Consider the following 19,749-nt stretch of genomic DNA (forward strand, 5'->3'; position numbering starts at 1 on the left):
CTGGGATGGGTGAAATTTGATCTAATAGAGCTCACGAAGACTGGGCTAAAACTCTAATTTAGAAGAATGAGCGATGACCTCATTAAAACATACAAAATTCTTAGTGCCAGATAGGGCAGATGCATTATGATTTCTCCTCGCTGGGATTTCTAGGAGCTCATCATCTCGAAACTAGGCATCTGCTACTCAGGACTCAAATGAGAGGAAATTTCTTCATCTATACAGTAGAGAACCTTTGGAATTTTCTGCCAATGATGACTGTGAAGGCACAGTTAGTAAATACATTCAAGACAGGTTAATAGAGTTTAGGATACTAAGGGAATGAGGTACATGGGTTGGTGCAGTAATGGGACACTGCAGTAAACATCAGCCAGGACCTTAGCGAATGGCAGAACATTCACCTAATGGCTTACTCCAGTTTCTATGTTCCAATGAAAAAGCTCTTCAATCCCTACAAGCATTTGCCTGCAATTATTACACCCCCCCCCCCCCACCCCTTTTTTTAAACCAAATTTCCTTGTGGAAGTTAACATTGAATCTCTTCAACTGCCATTTTAGAGGCATGTATTCTATAATCACAGTTGCTCTGTCAATTGCTCTGCCCCACTAATTCTTTTGGCAACGCCATGAATGTGTGCTCTCTGGTTACTGACAATTCTGCACTTGAAACAAGTTTTTCTATTTATAAACATCTTCCAGATTTTGAATGTCAAATCACCCATAACCTTCTCTGATCTACAGGGGAATATTTCCAGCTTTTCCAGTCTGTCTTTAACCAAAAAGAAAAAATCCACTCACATTTTGCACCATTGTAGTAAATCACCTCATCAACCTCTCCAAGCACATCCTTTCTAATAAGTGTAATGCCCAGAAGTGGACACAATATCTAGCTGGAGCCTAACCAGCATTTTATAAACAGCTTAGCAAAACTTCCTTGCTTCTTATTTATAAAGCCTAGGATCCAAAAAATTTATTTTTAAACAAACCTTGCAACTTGGCCAGCTTCAAAAACTTGCATAGGTAGGCACTCAATACAGAGCGAGAATTCACCAGATCAATCTCCCACCCAAGCATTTACTCCTTACCTTGTGCCAACATATCAAACTCAATGAAGAGTGCTATATGGAACAGCTCCATTGCATTTTCCAGTCGAGTCTCGCTATCCTTCCCTGATTCATCCTGCACTTCTCTCAAGCTCCCTGTAGATGGGCTGAATGGTAGAACCAAGTCTAGGTCCACCAGGTCTGTATACATGCAATGCAAAATGACTTTTGCATATTTCTTTGGAATGATTGCTTCATTTAGAACAATCCTGGCTGGGGTCTGCAAGGTCCGATCCGTGGTCTCCTCACCACTGCGAATCCGCTTCTGGAGGAGGTTCCGGAAGAACGGCGAGCGGGCACAGAGAATGGCCTTATGACAGCGAAAGTCCCCCTCCAGGCGACACCCTTCAAAACCGTCAGAGACTTCAGGGCTGGAGGTGAAACTGAGGACTGCGTCGTAATAGCAGCAGCTTTCCAGGAGGCTGTAGATGTCAAAGTGAAGGGCATTGGGCATGCCAAACTCCTCACTGAGTCGGACCAAGACATCAACGTTCTTGATCTGAGAATCTCGCACGCCAAACTCTCCACTGTACAAGTAGTGCAAAAGGGATGACAATATTGGCATGTCTATGCCAACAGTGCTGATGTCCATGACCAACTCAGCACGGTCCAGGTTAGACAAGAGGAGGGTCTTGAAGAAAGGGCACCGTGCTGCCAATATGGCACGGTGGACAGGAAAACATGTACCTTGGAATATCAGGTCCACATCAGTACAGTATTTGAACTGGTACAGCTTGGCCAGATCCTCATTTAACCGGCTGGCCTCTGGCCTGGCCACACACGCTTGAATCACCAGCTCCTTCACAGCCAAAGCAGCTTCATACTGCTTCACCAGCAAGCCCACATCGCGCACGTCCCAGCCACACAGGAGCTCACGCATGTGCTTGGCATGGTCAGCCGACTTGGCCGACTTGCGTCGCCTGAACAGCTTCTTCTTCAGCAAGGCAAGGTTAGAGCTCTTCTTCTTCTCGCGCTTGTCCTGGCCCAGCCCGGAGATGCAGAACTTCCCATCCAGTTGACATCCAAACTGAGGATGCGAAGGAGAGTCTGTCCAAGAAATAAATAAATAGCAGGTTAGATTATTTGTTGCCAGAGTTAAATGAACTTTGTGATCATTGAGATAAAAAGGTGAGAGGGGAAAGATTTAATAGGAACTTGAGGGGCAACATTTTTTTATATAAACACAAAGGGTGGTATACATGCGGAACGAGCTGCCAGAGGAAGTGGTCGAGGCAGGTTTAAAAGACAGTTGGACAGGTCCATGGATTGGTAAGGTTTAGAAGGTTATAGGCCAAACACTGGCAAATAGGACTAGCTTGGATGGAGCATCTTGGTCGGCAGGGACCAGTTGAGCCAAAGGGCCCCTGTTTCTGTGCTGTTTGACTCCAGGTGCCAGTACTGGGGAATGAAAAATTGTTTTAAGAAAAGGAATGTTGAAAAACACAAGAACCAAAAGGTAATCATACTGAATACCACGAAAAAATTTCACATATCTTAAAAATGGCAGAAATGGGATTTTGTTTTGAAAGAAACATCCACACGATTGGATAAACAAGGCCGCAGTTCAGTATTTAATCCAAAAGACAGCATCTTTAACTGTACAGCACTCCCTTAGAAGTACTCTAGAACATCAACCTATTCTTGCAGAATCTCTGGAATTCACCACCTGGAGGGCTGTGGAGATCAGATCACTGAAATACTTAAAGGAAATAGATAAATTTTTGAAAGCTCAAGAGATAGGCTGTTATGGGGAGGTGACACAGAACGGGAGGAGAGGCCTGGAACAGATCAGCCAGGATCACGTTGAATAGTGGGGCAGGCTTGAGTGGCCTACTCTGCTCCTATTTTCTTCTGTTCTTGGCTTCAATCTCTGGAGCAGGAGTTGGATCCACACACCTTCTGATTTAAGAGGTGGGAGGGCCATCAACTGATGCACAGCATTCCCAGATCAAGAATAAAAGCCAAGTTCATATAATTTAACCCTGGGCACTCTTGCATCGTTCTGGTGAATCTGCATTGTATCAAAAGAGGTTCCTGTAACTTTCTGCAGAGAGGCTTCATCTACAAATCTGCTGACAAGAAAAACAGAGGACCAAAATAAATGAGATCCTCTTTTAACCCAAGGGATGGAACAATATTCTGGCAAAATATAACAATGGCAAAATGAAAAATGTATATATAGTCCTGTATTACAGCAACTACACCACAGTTGAAAAGCAATTCATTGGCTGCAAATTGCTTTGGGATGTTCCAAGGCCATCAGTGGCAATGTGCGACTGCCAGGACAGCCCCTAACCTCACGTTGCCTATTTGGGGAGTGTGGCTGGAAGATAAAAAATTGAGGAGGGAAACAACATCTTTGTTGTACACGGCACATGTACTATGGAACTTCACAGGAGCATTACAAGGCAAAGTTTTACTATTGTCAAATGAACAAAAAAAAGCTAGTTTAAGGATAGTTTTAAGGTATGGAAAGAGATAAAATCTCAGTTTGTTTTCCACTCATTAATAGTAGGGTGACCAAAATTTTGGGAATGGGAGAAGATGGGTTAAAAGAACTTGGTGTTAGTAGAAACAAAATTCTAGATGGATTGTATGGCTCAACAAGATTACAAAAGAATTCCCCAAAACTAGGTGGAGGCAGGTACTCTGGTCAAATTCAAGAGATTGTTAGATAAGCATATGGAGGGATTTAAAATAGAGGGATATGTGGGAGGAAGGGGTTAGATAGGTGTGGTTTAAAGGTCAGCCCAACATTGTGGGCCGAAGGGCCTGTATTGTGCTGTACTGTTCTATGGTATCCATACCCATCTAAAGCATTCCCAAAAACTAAGGTGCCATTATAATCTGGATTCAGTCAAAGTATTTATGAGATGTGGGGAAGGCACCAAAAATCAGTATCTTAAATGAGAAGGAGAAGACTGCAATTAAAAAGAATTATATCTTGATAGGATTTCAAAATCAAAGGAGCAAAACTCAAAGCCTTGCACTATTCAAAGTTTCCACAGCTGAAGTTGTGCTTAAAAAAACACAAAAGATTCCTTCCACAAGCTTCTCCAGTCTTAAAAAGCTGGGAAAGAATCCTAACTTTGTTTCCTCCCACACTGCCATGCACAGCTCTCAATTCTGTTAAGATTTGTAATCAAAGACACGCTGAGGTTTCTGGCATAGGGACAAACCTTCATCTGCAATTTCTATATTCAGCACTCAATAAATTAACTCTCATTTTCAGCATGCAGTCAATCCATCGTTACAGTACTTGGTGCCACGTCGATATCCAGATTCCTCATTCAACGAATGGGGTCAGACTGGCAACCTTTCATTTAGGCACTAATTAAGAATTGCACAAATTTGCTTTGGGCAGAACATCTCTCTCCAGCAACATCTATAGCTTGTGTTTCTTAAAAAGAAGGAAAACATTTGAAACTAGCCATCTTACAGCTTCCCTTGAGCAAAGCTTGAGATTAGAGTAGAATTAAAAGGTGCAGTATCATACTGCTTTTAAGGAACAAGATTGGGAGTTTTAATTGTCTCATGTACGACTCTCAATTCTACCAGACGAACCCCTCCCATCTGTCTGAACTGGACTTGAAACGGATCTAAGAATTAACTCATGGTACCACAATGCCAGAAGACTCTTAAAAAAAACGGAACACACGCAAGGTATATTTTATAGGCTAATAAATCAAGCTCACAAGCCACAAAGCCCAACAGGAAAATAAAACATTACAAAACTTAAAGGGCAATGTACACACTCTCAGTACACAAGCTGCAGCATTATACATCAAAAGATCAGAGAGAGATGTCATAAAAACAAAGCAGGCTTTAAGGTTTCTAATATTTTTAATGACAAGGAGATTTTTTTTTGCTTTGATAACTTTGCACAGCATGGTGAACTAAGATTTCAGGTTAAGATGAATCAAGTCTTGTTACAAACTGAATACCACGCATAAATTTTTTGAAAACATTTGGTTATTCATGTTATTGCTCTCAGTGGGACACTAATCATGCAGAATGACCACTGTGTATTTGCCTACACAACATCAAAATAAAAGTAACTGTGTGAAAGGCATCTTGAAACCAATACAGTGAGACCACTGTAAATCAATGAAGGTTACTGTCCAATGTGATGACATCAGATGAGGACTCACACAGGAGTCAATAACCCCATGATATTCGATATCTACACTTACGCATAATATGGACAAGGCAAAAGACAAAACAAACTGCATTCCAGAGTACCTCAAAGATACCGCAGCCAATGAACTATCTTCTAATCAGTAGTCACTGTTGGTATGCAAATAGTATGGTTGCCAATTTGCACACAGTAGGATTCCAAAACGAGTGTAAAAATGTCCAGATAATTGATTGGAGGGTCATGGTTTCACAGTCAGCGGGCAGCTACACCCCTTGACCTCCACAGAATTCTGCACCAGCTTTATGATTGACAGTTGAGTAGGCGGGGAGGAAAGATTAGAGATAAAGTAGAAACTATGTAGTTTCCTTATAAACTGACCAAACCTCTCTCTCTCTGAACAATGCTTGCAGTTATAATGGAAGTGTCAAAATCTGAATAATGAAAATTTTAACACTATTTACTTAAAATTAATTCTTGGAATGCAGTATTAGGCCAACATTTATTGCTCAACCTTTCATTTCATTTTACTAATGGGATTGCGGGCATTGTTATCTGCTCACCCCAAAACTACCCTCAAGGTGGTGGCAATGAGTTTGTCACCTTGAACTGCTAGAGTTCCTCTTGATAAGGGCACTTTCATGGTACTATTGGGAAGGGGAGTTCCCTAATTTGGATAGATCAACAATGAAGGGAACAGTGATACATTTCCAAGCCAGGAATAAATACCACTTGTGGTGGGTCCAGTAGCTGATGTTGCCATAGACCTGCTGCCCTTAACGTTTGTGGTGGGATTAATCATTGGTTTGGTTGAATGCTGTTTCAGTGATCCCTAAATATGCTGGCACCAGTTCTTCTTGATACATTGAAGTACTTATGAGATAACTAGTTAACCAAAGGGAAACAAATACCAATTTGTATGTGGTTCTTCAGGCACCACAAGCTTTATTTTGTTCACTCATTGTCAAGGTCAACATTTACTGCCCATCCCCAATTCCTATTGGACCGCCTGGCGTATTGGGCGATTCAGAGGACAGTTAAGAGTCAACCAGTGCTGTGGATCTACAATCACACGTAGGCTAGACTGTGTGTGGATGGAAGATTTCATTCCCCAAGGGACACTAGCTGGCTTGTTGGAGTTTTACAACAACTGAATATAAGCAAGGTCCATCGTGAAACTACCATGTTTTTATTCTAGATTTTGTATTAATTAGTCGAATTAAAGTCCCTAATAATATTTAAACTAACTTCACCAAATCATTAGCCAGGTCCCCTGGATTACTAGTCTAGTAATTGAACAACATGCTATAATTTAATACCAAGCAATACTCACAGCCAGCTCTAAATCAATTCCTCACTTGATTGTAAAGAAGAATGCTCATAAATAGGGAACATTGCAATTATTTGCCCTGTGACAATGACAATTGACCAACTTTCCCCACATTATTATTGCAAAATTGTATTTCAGATGAGATCAGCCAGCAAAAGAGGGATTGAATGTAGGATTAGCAGTCCTCTGACTCACTGCCACATCACAAGATACTGAATTGTACACACTGGAATCAAGCAAGTCCATTGACCTGTGGCAACTCTTTGAAGGAGCTGGTCAACAAATTCTACCCTCTTGCTCTTTCAAGGCAAAAAAAATGTTTAGGTGTTTATCCAATTCCCTTTTGAAAGTTACCACTGAGTCTGTTTCCATCACCCTTTGAAAATCCCAAATCAGAAAAAAAACTTGCTACTTCACAAGTTTCACTTCCCTTCTAGATCTTTGGTAGAAGTCTTAGAACTATATCCCCCAGTTACTTAACCACCTACCAATGGAAACAGTTTCTCCATGTTATTTATCAAAATCCTAAAGGATCTCTGCCCTGAAGAGAACAATCCTGGTTTGACTAAGAAACCGGGAAGGTACCATAAAATCTTCCCATGAACACCAATGTTTCAGAAATAGTTTGGAAGCAACAAAACAACTCATGCTGCACAGAATAGATCACGGTTGATCTCTTCCAATGATACAGAATAAAATTCTTACCACCAACTGCATTTGAAGAATGCGTTTTCACCCCAGCCGTCTGACATGATGGGTACGGGTAGGTAGAAGCATTAACACCCATTTTCTTGGAACACACATGGCAAGAATCTCTTTAAGATGGTCTTCTTCCACTAGGCAAGGAACTTCAGCTGTCTACTGACAACCATTACACTGCCTGAACAACAGTTCCTGAGGAGGAAAAAAAATATTTAATGATTTTCTTTACAACCAAATGATTGCCCTTTAATGTTATTCAAACTCTTTGTAACTGCATGGCCCAGAACACAAACATTGAAGAAATGTGGGACTTAGTGCAAGGTTGGACACTACACTTTGTTTAATTCTTTAAAGTAAAAAGAAATTAGCACATTTTTGTGCTGTTAATAAAACTGCAACTAAGAACTGGTATCCAGATTAACATTTTGCTATCAACCAACCAAAACAAAAGGTCAATGTAAAACAAAGTCACCATTGATCTCTTGTGGGATTCTGCTATACACATTTAGGCTCTCACTATTGCCAACATACAAGGGCTTTTCAAACTAAATGTATTGCCTGTAGGAGCAATTTGGTATATACCAATGATCATGCAGGATATACACTAAGGCAAGCTCTTTCTTTACTGTCATTGTCATAGATTTCTATCACAAAGCTTCCCCCCCACCCACAAGCGGCTCTTCCTACGCCCAGCTACTGTTTCCACTACTTCTGCCACTTAGCAATTTAATCTTGCATTTAAATCAAAGCAAAAACATTTGCCACAAATGCATATATTCTGTCAAACAGAAATTAAAAAATACTTTGCCCTTGGTTAGGTGAATGCAGTGAGGGAATTAGAGGCAATCTGACTCTTACTATGCAGCAAGCGGACCTCCAAGCATTCAAAACAAGAGCCAGAACACAGAATCTGTTCATGTTGTCCATTATCAAGTGCTTGACTTGTCCCCCAGTTTTGTCCCTCTACTCAAGCAAGCAGTTTATTCTGGTGCACAATTCTACAGATATTGGCCCTTGGAAACCTAGCATCAACAGTTAGACTTCATAGCTGAGGCTTACTAGAATAACTAGACAATACATGCGAAGCCAAGGGTGGTATAGTGGAGGTCAGATTTTAAACAACAAAGGATAACAAACAGGAGAAGCAATCCTGGACGACCCTCTAGTTAGTCCCATTCTCTACACCATCCAACTAGGATCAACTAACTCCAGAGTGGGGGCAGAGCTCAACAGTAGAGCATTTAGGACCATGTAGTTCAGTACCCCACAGACAGTATCAGTAAGCTATTCAGAGACAGTACCTGTGCCATTAAAGCGATTCAGACGCCACCAGCTCTAATCTTTCAAACAAGAGAAGTCTGGTGTTCCAGACAAATCTGAACTGCCTTTGTTACTATTTAAAAAGAGATAAAAGCAGCAGCAAAGAACTGGTTTTGCCCAACCTTGCAGCTGAGAGGCTATGTGCTCTAGTTTAATCACAGAATCTTACAAGATTAATTTATAACAGCACCTCTTTGGCGCCAGTGCTATAAAAAAGGACAAAAAAAAAAACCAAAATACAACAATATAGAATACGAAAAGCATTCCTTTGATCAGGGACTTTTTAAACATGCAGGTGTCCATTTTCACATCTGGCTTGGCTCTTTGCCAACAGAGGTCTGTACTACACAATCCAGCATACAATAAAAATGCAGGTTTTCAGTTGTTAGGGTAAGATTACATTACCATGGCACAGCATTGCCAAGGGCTTCAGTAGACATGCATTACTTTAAAAACAAACTTGTGGTCTACATGCTTTCTGTTATAAAATGCGATTAGTAATTCCCCCATACCATTTTGTTGTACGATTATTTCCCAATAAATCTAGTTGTGTTAACCGTCACAGTGTAGCTACAAGATCTGGAATCAAGGAGACTCTGGGGCAAGTTTCTAGTCTCTCATTATTCTACTGGCATCGTGTATACTAAAAAAAACTGCATTTAGATGACAATACTATTCCTAGTCAAAATAAGGGTAATTGGTCAATTCCATTGTTAATTAAATACCACTACAAATGACCATCATTGATCTTGTGGCCATTATTTGTACATAGCTATCCTCACCTCATATGAGAGAATAGTCTTTTATTTGGAGAAGTTCTGTAGTTTGTCATGTTTCATTTCCTTCACTCTTGAATACACTGAGTAAATTACTTCAATGCTTCCAGTCATATACCCCACCCACCACCAACTCTTGAACTGACAGTGTTGTCAATTGTTAACGTTCATATTCATCAATGGGGAATGCCGTGGGAAATTTACCAGTGCATATTATTCATCTTCAGCAGAGGACAAGAGGGCTTGAACAGTGCTGTAAATGCTGGGAACCAGCTTATGTACAATTAATCAAAAATAAAAACATCTGAAATTCTCATAAGGCAAAAACCCAGTAAGAGAACAGAGAATGATACATCAGGGTCTCAGAGTGCTATTCAATTAATCCCACGCCCTTTTGCCATAATCCTGCATGCATTTGCTAAGGTTTGGATTCCTTCTTGGAAAAAATATTATTCAAACTACTTCTATCACTCTTTAGGTACCGTGCTCCAAATCATAATAGTTCTATATCACTAGTGACTCTTGTACATTTGCCCTCTTCCAATGGAAACCATTTCTCCCAATTACTGCTTCAGTTAACTTCATGGAAAGCAAAATGACCAAGTGTGAAAAGTTCCAATGATGTGAACAGTGAAATCATACACCAGAACCCTCACCCTTGCGAAAGGAGATGGTGTCCAGAGAGGATATTTTAAGCTGTGCCACATGATTGAGTAGCACCAGTTGTTACACATCTGACAAATTGCAGGAGCTCCAACATGGATGAAGTACTAGCAACATGCTATCTGAAAAACTCAGTCAATCACTGATTTTCTTTTGTTTGCCCTTCCCTCTGTGTGCACTCAGTAAATACGTCAAATGACAAGGTTATCCAATAATAAATCAATGACCCACAATACACTGGTTATCGCTCTGGATTTTACTTACCAGCAAGTAAATACGATTCCAAATTGAATAAATCCACAACCATGAATTCAACAATAAGCATTAGATACTGTGTCACTGGCGTACAACACTGGTAAAAAGCGGATAGGAAAAAACTACACGTCAAGTTAATTGTTTAAGTGTTACTCAATACTCATCTGACAGTGTCAAATTATTTATGCTCCACTTTTAGGCGATAGGCATACTAACCACGCCTTCATTTCATGCAGAATGATCTTTGACATGGACAGAAAAATTTCTGTAAATGTACAGCGTTTCACAAGAGATTTTTAAAAATTCAAATGTACATCACTTTACTTTTACATCAGGCCTGATGACTGCACTCTGGGAATCTTGTTGACATCTTTGAAACAGCAACAGCACTACAGCTTGACAAAGATTTAATCTGTACAGATGACAAATATTCAAGGCAAGATGATTTAAAGGAGACAGCAACACACACTATACCTAAAAGCATAAGAGATTGACAAGCAAGTAAAGGGAAGCAATTTAGTTTTAGGGGTTTGATGGCATTCAATAAATTCAGGTTCTCAAGTTTATGATGTCATCTATTTACCACTTTACCATGTGATCAGAAATTTCTTGATTAAACTGCTGTCTACTACTAACTGATGACCATCCATGAAGCGGAGGAAAAGGAATTTTTTGGGTTGGAGGGGTCATGGGTGGTTGTTGGAAAGCAGTCTAGACAGTGTCCTGACTCAGCCAGGGATCCTACTAACTAGACTAGCAACATTTTTGGTATGAAATTACAAGTTGAAAAACAACTGGGAAATGTATGTACCCTCCACTTTTATAAAATAAAGACGTTGAAAAGGTAGTTTTTCTGTACAGTATCAGTTATGCTCACTTTGGCTCCTGAGGCAGTTGCTTGTTAGTACAGGTCCCCACTTGAGATGAGCACAAAAGTTGTCAGCCCCACTGAAGCTGACGAGTGCTGTACAGTAGAGCTACCAACAAATGAGACACTGGATAGAGACTCCAGACATTCAGGTGAACACAAGCAATCCTGTGACACTCTCAAAGAGGAAGGTATTCCCCTGTGCTCTAATATTTCAATCAGATATTCAACAACACTGGAGTAGACCCAACTTGTGGGACCCTGCTGTATGCAAAATGGCTGTCATGTTTTCTCCCACAGTTTCCAAAATGTTTAATGTTGCCCATGTGTGCTTTGGACATCTGAAACTCCTGTAATGCACTACATCAAATGCTGGCCTTATTAAGTACAATAGAAAATATTTTGTTTTTACATGAAGTTTCAAACTGCAAATCAAAGCAAATTGCTCTACCTCATCTGTGGGATCAGCTGAAAGTCACATTCACCAATCATTACAACAGGAGTAGCTAAAAGAATTTGTACTAGACTGCAACATTGCAAAAATGTTGAAAAAATAATCCATTGTGATGTTTGACATCCCACACCTATTGTCCTGCACTGCCAGCAGCTGTCAAGTGCCCTCACACCAGTCATGTTAATGCTGAATGGATCAGGAAGAGTATAGGTACCTACTGCATTTTCCACTTGCTTAGCACCAAGCCTTCAAGCTGAGGAGCACAAAAATCCATCAAGATGACAAACAAACCCATTGCAAGCTACATCTAAATTCAGCTTGGGCTGACAAGGTAAAAGTCTCATCTAAGCTATCAAGAGTTCACTTTGTCCTTGGAGGATACTTGAGATTATATCCATTTTCCTATCACTTTTCTGAAACAGGAAATAGTGTGTCATCTTGGGAGTCAATCCCTCCCACCCTTTTAACCTCCATTCAGTTTCTCTCTTCTTCAGAAGATCCTGCACTATTCTTAACATTTCTCTCATGAATCACCTAACCTATAAATGCATCATCCCACATACATTAATTCCTCCCTGTTGTGCCAAGGACAGGATATCATCTAGTCTCCACAGAGCATCAAAACTGTAACTCACTGAAGAACTATTGCCGTCTTAGGCTGTTGCTAAACACTGAAGCCTCCTGCCACAGTCACTACTTTATCTCTTATTTTGTTCCTTTTCAACTTCGGTCTGCTGCAATATGAACTCTGGCAATTTTCCTAGCTTTACAGTTTAACAAAAATCAAGTTTTCTAGCTGATAACTCCAGATAGAAGAGCAAAAATTAAAATCTCACCTCAAAATAATATTTTTGGTAGTCCTACTTAAAGCCACTTGTGGATTCACTGCCACATAGAACGAAATGGAGACAGAATGCACCTCAATATTTTGTTACTGCTGGCAAACAAGTTGTAACAAAAATGATTTTGGTCAGACTGAAACTACTGAGTTACAGCCCAAATTGGCAGTCTAACTCAGACTCCACAGCTGGCTAAGAAACTACACATCTGTACTGTGCAGATGTTCCACGGGTTAATTGCAGCGCACACTAGCAGGGAAGGGAGGTGCACACTTTTACACCTCATCTAACCCCAGCTATGCAAGCTTTATCATACACACACAAAAACAAGAGGGAGAGGGAGAAATCTGCCTTCTCCACTCAAAAGTCATTTACAATGAGAGTGGAGAAAGGACCAAGACACAGACAAGACACTCTGCTAATATAATTTCATTGAAGTATAACGACAATTGGATATAAATGTTGCTTGAAACATTTCACTGACAACACAAAGTGGACATAGGAAATCTTTATGCTGTATTTGCTCTTTGAAAAATATCCTGCTATATAAATTCTGCACCCGTCCACATCAGCTACATCTGGAGAAGGCATCATCGAATTACATAACACAGGCTGAAGTGGTAATGATGCCATGTTTGGCAACATTGATGGATGACTGCATTGAAGGCACTTCAATTCATTATATTAGTTCAATTTCATTTTACAATTTCCTTACATTTTTGTATACAAACCAATAACAAGATTGATAAAAGCACCTTAAAAGTTTTTTTTTGGGTCATTATTCCTATCCTGAATATTGGTGCTGGTTGAATTAATTTGGAGTGACAAATTAAGTACATCAAGTATACAAAACAGAACTGGACAGGCCATTCGGCCCACGATGTTGTGTTGATCTTGATGCCAATTTATATTAAATGCCTCAATTTCTTGATTTCACAGCCTCAAATTGTCCCATCACTGCTGAGTTTTAAATGTTAATGATTAACTACTAGATGAATTGTAACTAGTAGAGCCACTGGCTCTCAGTGCCAGAGACCCGGGTTCAACCCTGGCCTTGAGTACAGTGCATGAAGTTTGCACGTTCTCCCTGTAACCATGTGGGTTTCCTCCCATGTCCCAAAGATGTGTAGGTGGGTTGGTTAATTGGTAACTAGAAATTATCCATAATGTGTCAGAGGGTGGTAGAACTGGGTAGGGGGTGGTAGTGCTGGAGGTTGAGAATGTGGGGAGAATAAAGAGGTGTAAATGGGAGTGGAGGGGGTTGATGGTTGACATGGACACAGTGGACCAGAGGGCCCAGTTTCTCTGCTTATTCTCTATAACTCTATGAAGTCAGAACATAGATCTACATTCAGAAATGATCCTTAATTCATTTTCCTCATCTTGGCCCCATCCAGAGTGATTCAATTAAAGTTTATAAAGATATTAAAATAGCACCTTTTGGAGGAAGCACAGCCTAAAAATTAGAACAAGGCCAAGAAGGAAAAAAGCTATTAAACATTTCTACACAAAGTATTGTAGGTTTATAATACTCTTCAGTAAACCCCAAATGATCCCGTATCAACTAATAATTTTAAGTTCAAGGTGGGTAGTTCAAACCAATGGTATCAAAGGATATAGGACAAAGGAAGAGAGGTCAGAGACCAGCCACAACCTCAGTGAACAGGTTTTTAAATGGGCTGAATTATCCACGTTCAATCCTATTCCTTAGCACCAGTTTTTAGTTGGAATCAGGGAGTGGGGAGCGCAGATTCAAGGCAAGGTTTATCATTTAAAACACAGATGGATGGTAGAATGCAAAGAGAGAGAATGGTTTTCCATGATGGGCCTTCACCTGCATTCACTTTTTGATTTTGCAGCATTGCAAAGTTCACAACACTCACATTGGGTGCAGTCAAAGTCAGCAAGGGCAAAATCATTAAACACATAAAGTGCTTTTTCCGCCCACCCCAACATGCAGGTGTAGAGGAACAGAGGAGGGACAAAAATGGCAGTTCACCAAGAACATGGCAGCAACACAGGCAATGCCACTAAATATTTATGCACAAATTTAAAGAACAGATCTTCAGGAAACTAGATTCTGTATTTCAAGATTCAGCTGTGTGTGTTTTACGAGTGCATCAACTGATAAGAACCTTAATGTTGATTTGGGTGTTTGATCAGTCTTCCAGGGGTTCAGACAATTAAATGGGGACGTGTATGGAAAGAAATGAATGTACTTCCACAAATATGCTAAGACTCCACCAACCACAATGAACTCAGAATACTACAGAGACTGCACAAGAAATGTAGAATCAGTGCCTATCAGGAGAGCGCAGGGGAGTCAGGCCAATCTGGTTGAAAGGTAGAAGATGACGTAATGTGCTCCATTTGGCCCCAGCACTGCTGTAGAGTCATACAGCATGGAAACAGGCCCTTCAGCCCAACTCGTCCACGCTGACCTCGTTGTCCAGTGAGCTAGCCCTATCTGCCCGCGTTTGGCCCAAGGCCCTCTATACCTCCTATCCATGTACTTATCTCGATGGCTTTTAAATGTTGCTAATGTGCCCACCTCATCCACTATTTCTGGCAGCTCATTCCAAATACACATCAACCTTTTTCGTGAAGAAGCTACCTGATGTCCCTTTTAAAATTTCTCCCCTCTGATCTTAAACCCATGCCCTCTTGTTTTCAATCACCCCTTCCCTGGGAAAAAGACTATGTGCTTTCACCTGCATCCATGCCCCTCGTGATCTTATATACCTCTATCAGGTCACCCCTCAATCTCCTACATTCCAGGGAATAAAGCCCTAGTTCATGCAACATCACCTTTGAACTTGCTCCCTCTCACCCTAAATGTATGCCCTATCTATTCGCATATCCTATTTGTATAACGGAGACCCGATGTGAGCGACTGACTTGTACACTGGTACTGTCTGATTCTCTTTAATTGCCTTTGATTCAGGTGACAGAACTACTGAGCAGTGCTGAAGCCAAAACCAACCCCATGTAACTCAGGCCACCCCCTCCTCATGTCCAGGCAATATCCTGGTAAATCTTTTCTCCACTCCTCCTCCTAGTTTAATAACATCTTTCCTCTAACAGGGTGACCAAAACTGTACACAATACTCCAAGAGCAGCCTCCCCAACATCTTGTATAACTGCAACACAACTTCCCAACTCCTATACTCAATGCACTGACTGATGAAGGCCAGCATGCCAGTGATCCCTTCAGCTATCAATGTCCTAAACCCTGACTGCCTCTCTTTCCCACCAGACTTAAAATTTACATTTTGTTTTAATGTATTAATTCAAGTGATTATTCATCCCCAACTGTTCCAGAACTGGAGAGTTTGTTAAGAGTCAATCATAATGCCCTATATGCCATTCTGTGCAGCCAAACTGGGCAAGGCTGACAGATTTCCTTCCCTAAAGGAAATCAGCAAACTTGGTTCAGTTTTAAAACAATCTGGTAGTTGCATAGTCTTTATTACCAGGTGTTTATTCTACAAGTATTTAAATTACCCAAATTAAATTTCCCAAGCCCTTTTGGAATCATCACATCCACAGTCCTCTGGATACTACTTATTTCAATTCATCCATATGTGGTCCAGCATCAAAACTTGTTTAATATCTGATCCAATAAAACACCTTGGGAGTTTCTTACAAAGTTAAAAAGGTAAGGCAGAATGCAAAGTAAATGCAGAAGATGCTGGAACTGCTCTGCAGGGCAAGGAGTTAATTCCAAGTCATCAACCCTGCATCAGAACTGGGAAAAGTGAGAAAGTAATTTTTACGATGCACAGAAGGGAAGGGAAAGCCTCCCTTTTATTTGTTTTATTTTAAAAGGCAGACCTTCCTTTTGTTCTTTCTTTCCCCTCTTCCTTTTTCTGCACCTTGAAGTTTTAACTCACTCTTTCCAGTTCTGACCAAAAGGTCATTTGACCTCCTTACGTGGACCAGCTGGGAATTACAGATTTTCGATTGCAGATTCACAGCATCCACAGTACATCGCTTAAATATAAGCTTGCTGCTGAGATTTTGCAAAAAGAAAATCTCATTACCCTCTCCACCCTTTTTTGACAATGATAAATTTTCTTGGCTTCCGTAGAGAGAGCTGATAATTTATCAACATTGATATACACCCAAAACTTTGGCTCCAATCTCCTCTGGATACTGACACACTAGCTAAAAGTTATTATTTTGTTGTTCAAAAGTTTGAAGTATTGCAATAAAAAAAATTATCCCCAGCAGCCTCATGCGCGACATTGCAAGTTGATGCAAAACAATCCAGCAGACTAAGTTAAAGTACAGCCTGATGGTAACCTTCAGTCTTCTCGTTACAGTGACTTGTGTTTACACACAAACACATACCAGGGCTCGACAAGACTGTCAATCATACAAGGTGCCCGCCTCCACCGCTCGCCCATTGGTCATCGACTGACCAACTTGTCCCTCGATTGGCCAACAGGCCCGTCATTCAATCACAGCTCCGCCACTTCCGGTCCGGGGTGGCTTCCACTCCGATTGCGCTCCTGATTCACAACTTTCCGCCGGCAAACCCAAATATACATAAAAAAACGGACACCCTCCAAGTATAGGCAGGAGACAGAAAGACGCCGGTTATCCGCCCCGAAGAGAGGTGAAAGTCGCGCCTACACCGCGCTGGTGCGGGGATAAAAACAAATTAATTTCTCCACAGCCATTAGGCCTCGCTGTTTTACCTGAGCGTTATCTCCGCGCGCAATCTCCACACACAGTCTCCCGGCCCGGCCGGCCGCCACAAATCAGTGCTCAGGAAGAAAAAAACCCGGCAGCTTTTCCTTTCCAATCTTTTCTTTTTTTTTAAGTCGCCTTCACCCGCTCGCTCTCGCGCGCGCGCGCTCTCGCTCTGTCCGCGGCGGCGCGACGACACCGGAAGCCGGCCCCCCCTCCGGCTTGATGGACGTCCCGTGCCAGCCAATCAAATGAGCAAGGGGGCGGATCCCGCTCCCTTAAAGCCCAGCCAACTGCTGGAGCAAGGATTTCTTATAGAGTGAGGAGCAGCTGGCAGGTCCCTTGCAGTCGAATATTCTGCTGGCCATTTAAAATTCATGAATTAAAAACAGAAGGCTTAGAGTGGCGTGGTAAATAGATGAGCAGTGGTGTTCCCCATAGGGTGGATAAGATTTCTTTATTAGTCACATGTACATGGAAACACACAGTGGAAATGCATCTTTTGCGTAGAGTGTTCTGGGGGCAGCCCGCAAGTGTCGCCACGCTTCTGGCACCGACACAGCGTGCCCGCAACTTCCTAACCTGTACGTCTTTGGAATGTGGGAGGAAACCGGAGCACCCGGAGGAAACCCACGCAGACACGGGTGAGAACGTTCAAACTCCTTACAGACAGCGGCCGGAATTGAACCCGGGTCGCTGGCGCTGTAATAGTGTTACGCTAACCGCGACACTACTGTGCCTGCAGATTGTTGTCATATATACCAGGGTGCAATGAAGACCCTTGCCAGTGTGCACCATTGCTTTTGTTCTAATCCATATTATTGATCTGGACTTGGAGTGCACATCACAATTTCTAAATCTGCAGATGACAGAAAACTTGCCAGTATTGTGAGCTTCAGAGATGAGAGTGGGATATGAACATTCTGGTGGAATGGGCAGATGCATGGCAGATGAAATTTAATGCGGAGACATGAGAGGCAATGCAGTTTGGTAGGAAGAATGATAGAGTAATAGATTAATACAGCATGGAAACAGGCCCTGTGGCCCAACTGGCCCATGCTGACTAAGATTCCCATCTAAGCTAGTCCCATTTCCCTGTGTTTGGCCCATATCCCTCTTAAACCGTTCCTGACCATGTGTCTTTTAAATTGTACCTGCCTCAGCTACATCCTCTGGCAGCTTACTCCTTATACCCACCATCCTCTGCATGAAGAAGTTGCCCCTCACGTTCGTAAATCTTTCCCCTCTCAGCTTAAACCTATGCCCTTTAGTTTTTGATTCCCTCCCCCTGGGAAAAAGACTCTGTGCATTCTCTGTATCTATGCCCCTCATGATTTTATAAGGTCACCCTCAGTCTCCTAGCTACAAGGAATAAAGTCCTATCTTGACCAACCTCTCCCTATAACTCAGGCCCTTGAGTCCTGGCAACACTCTTGTAAGTCTTTGCGCTCTTTCCAGCTTAATGACCAGAACTATGCACAATAGTCCAGATGCAGCCTCACCGATGTCTTGTACAACTGCAGCATAACATCCCAACTATACTCAGTGCCCTGACTGATGAAGGCCAGCATGCCAAGTGCCTTCTTCACCAGCCTGTCTACCTCAGATGCCACTTTCAGGGAACTATGTACTTGTACTCCTGGGTCCCTCTGTTCTACAACTCCCCAGGGCCCTACCATTCACTGTGAAAATCCTACCCTGGTTTGACTTCCCAAAATGTAACACCTTGCGCTCATCTGGATTGAATGCCATTTGCCATTCCTTGGTCCACTTGCCTAGCTGATCAAGATCCCCTTGTAGTTTTTGATAACTTCCTTCTCTATCTACGATACCACCTATTTCAGTGTCCTCTGATGGGAGGTAAGAAAGAATAAAGGATGCTGTACTAAAGGGTGCAGGAGCAGAGGGACCTGGAGGCATAGGGTGGGAGTGGGGGGTGGTTATTAAAGACAATGCTGGAGCAATAAATTTGAGGGATTAACAGGCCAGAACTGGAGTACTGCAGTGATATTGGGAAGTACAGGTAGAGGGGAGAGGAAAGACCATGGTGGGATTTGGAAGAAAATTTGCAAATCAAGGCATTGCTTAAACTGGTACCATGTTAGGACAATAAGCACAAATGCAATGAGTTAAAGGGATATGATGCAAGTTGAGACATGGGCAAACAAACTCCGGATGACCTCATGTTTACAGAGGAAGGCCAGGAAGAGTTCGAATAGTCAAATGATTACAAAGGAATAAAGGAGGCCTTCAGCAGTTAATGAACTAATCTGGGGCTGGGTTGGACTCCTCAATACACAGTTTTAATCCCTATGTCTATAAATTGCCTTCTTCTTTGTCCTTATTGGGCCCATTGCTGGCTATCCCTTCCCCTTTCCCATGTAAAGTTTGCTTCAGATATTTTGGGTTTTTCCTTCGAACATTCGCCCAGTTTGTTTGTTTAGTTAGAACCAACAGGCTATTCATAGCAAAAAGCCTAAAAGAGAAATTATTACTGTGTTCTTGCCTCCACCCATACTGCCACCTGGTGGAACTCACTTGGAGCAAGTCAAAAAATCCAGAGGCAGGGACAATCTGAAGATACACCACACTTTGTTCGAATGTAACAA

The 19,749-nt window shown here is 41.7% G+C and overlaps 1 protein-coding gene across 1 annotated transcript in view; it reads right to left on the reverse strand.

The window, feature by feature from the left end:
- The window catches only part of LOC127586294 (BTB/POZ domain-containing protein 7-like), a 57,246-nt gene extending 39,918 nt beyond the window's left edge, over positions 1–17,328 (reverse strand). Inside the window, 3 exon segments of the mRNA XM_052044111.1 lie at positions 1,086–2,150; positions 7,274–7,462; positions 17,149–17,328. Coding sequence (XP_051900071.1) covers positions 1,086–2,150; positions 7,274–7,355 — 1,147 coding nt within the window. The 5' untranslated portion in view covers positions 7,356–7,462; positions 17,149–17,328.
- Between the last annotated feature and the right edge of the window lie 2,421 nt (positions 17,329–19,749).

The sequence above is a fragment of the Pristis pectinata genome, chromosome 35, assembly GCF_009764475.1.
Source record: "Pristis pectinata isolate sPriPec2 chromosome 35, sPriPec2.1.pri, whole genome shotgun sequence".
NCBI lineage: Eukaryota > Metazoa > Chordata > Chondrichthyes > Rhinopristiformes > Pristidae > Pristis > Pristis pectinata.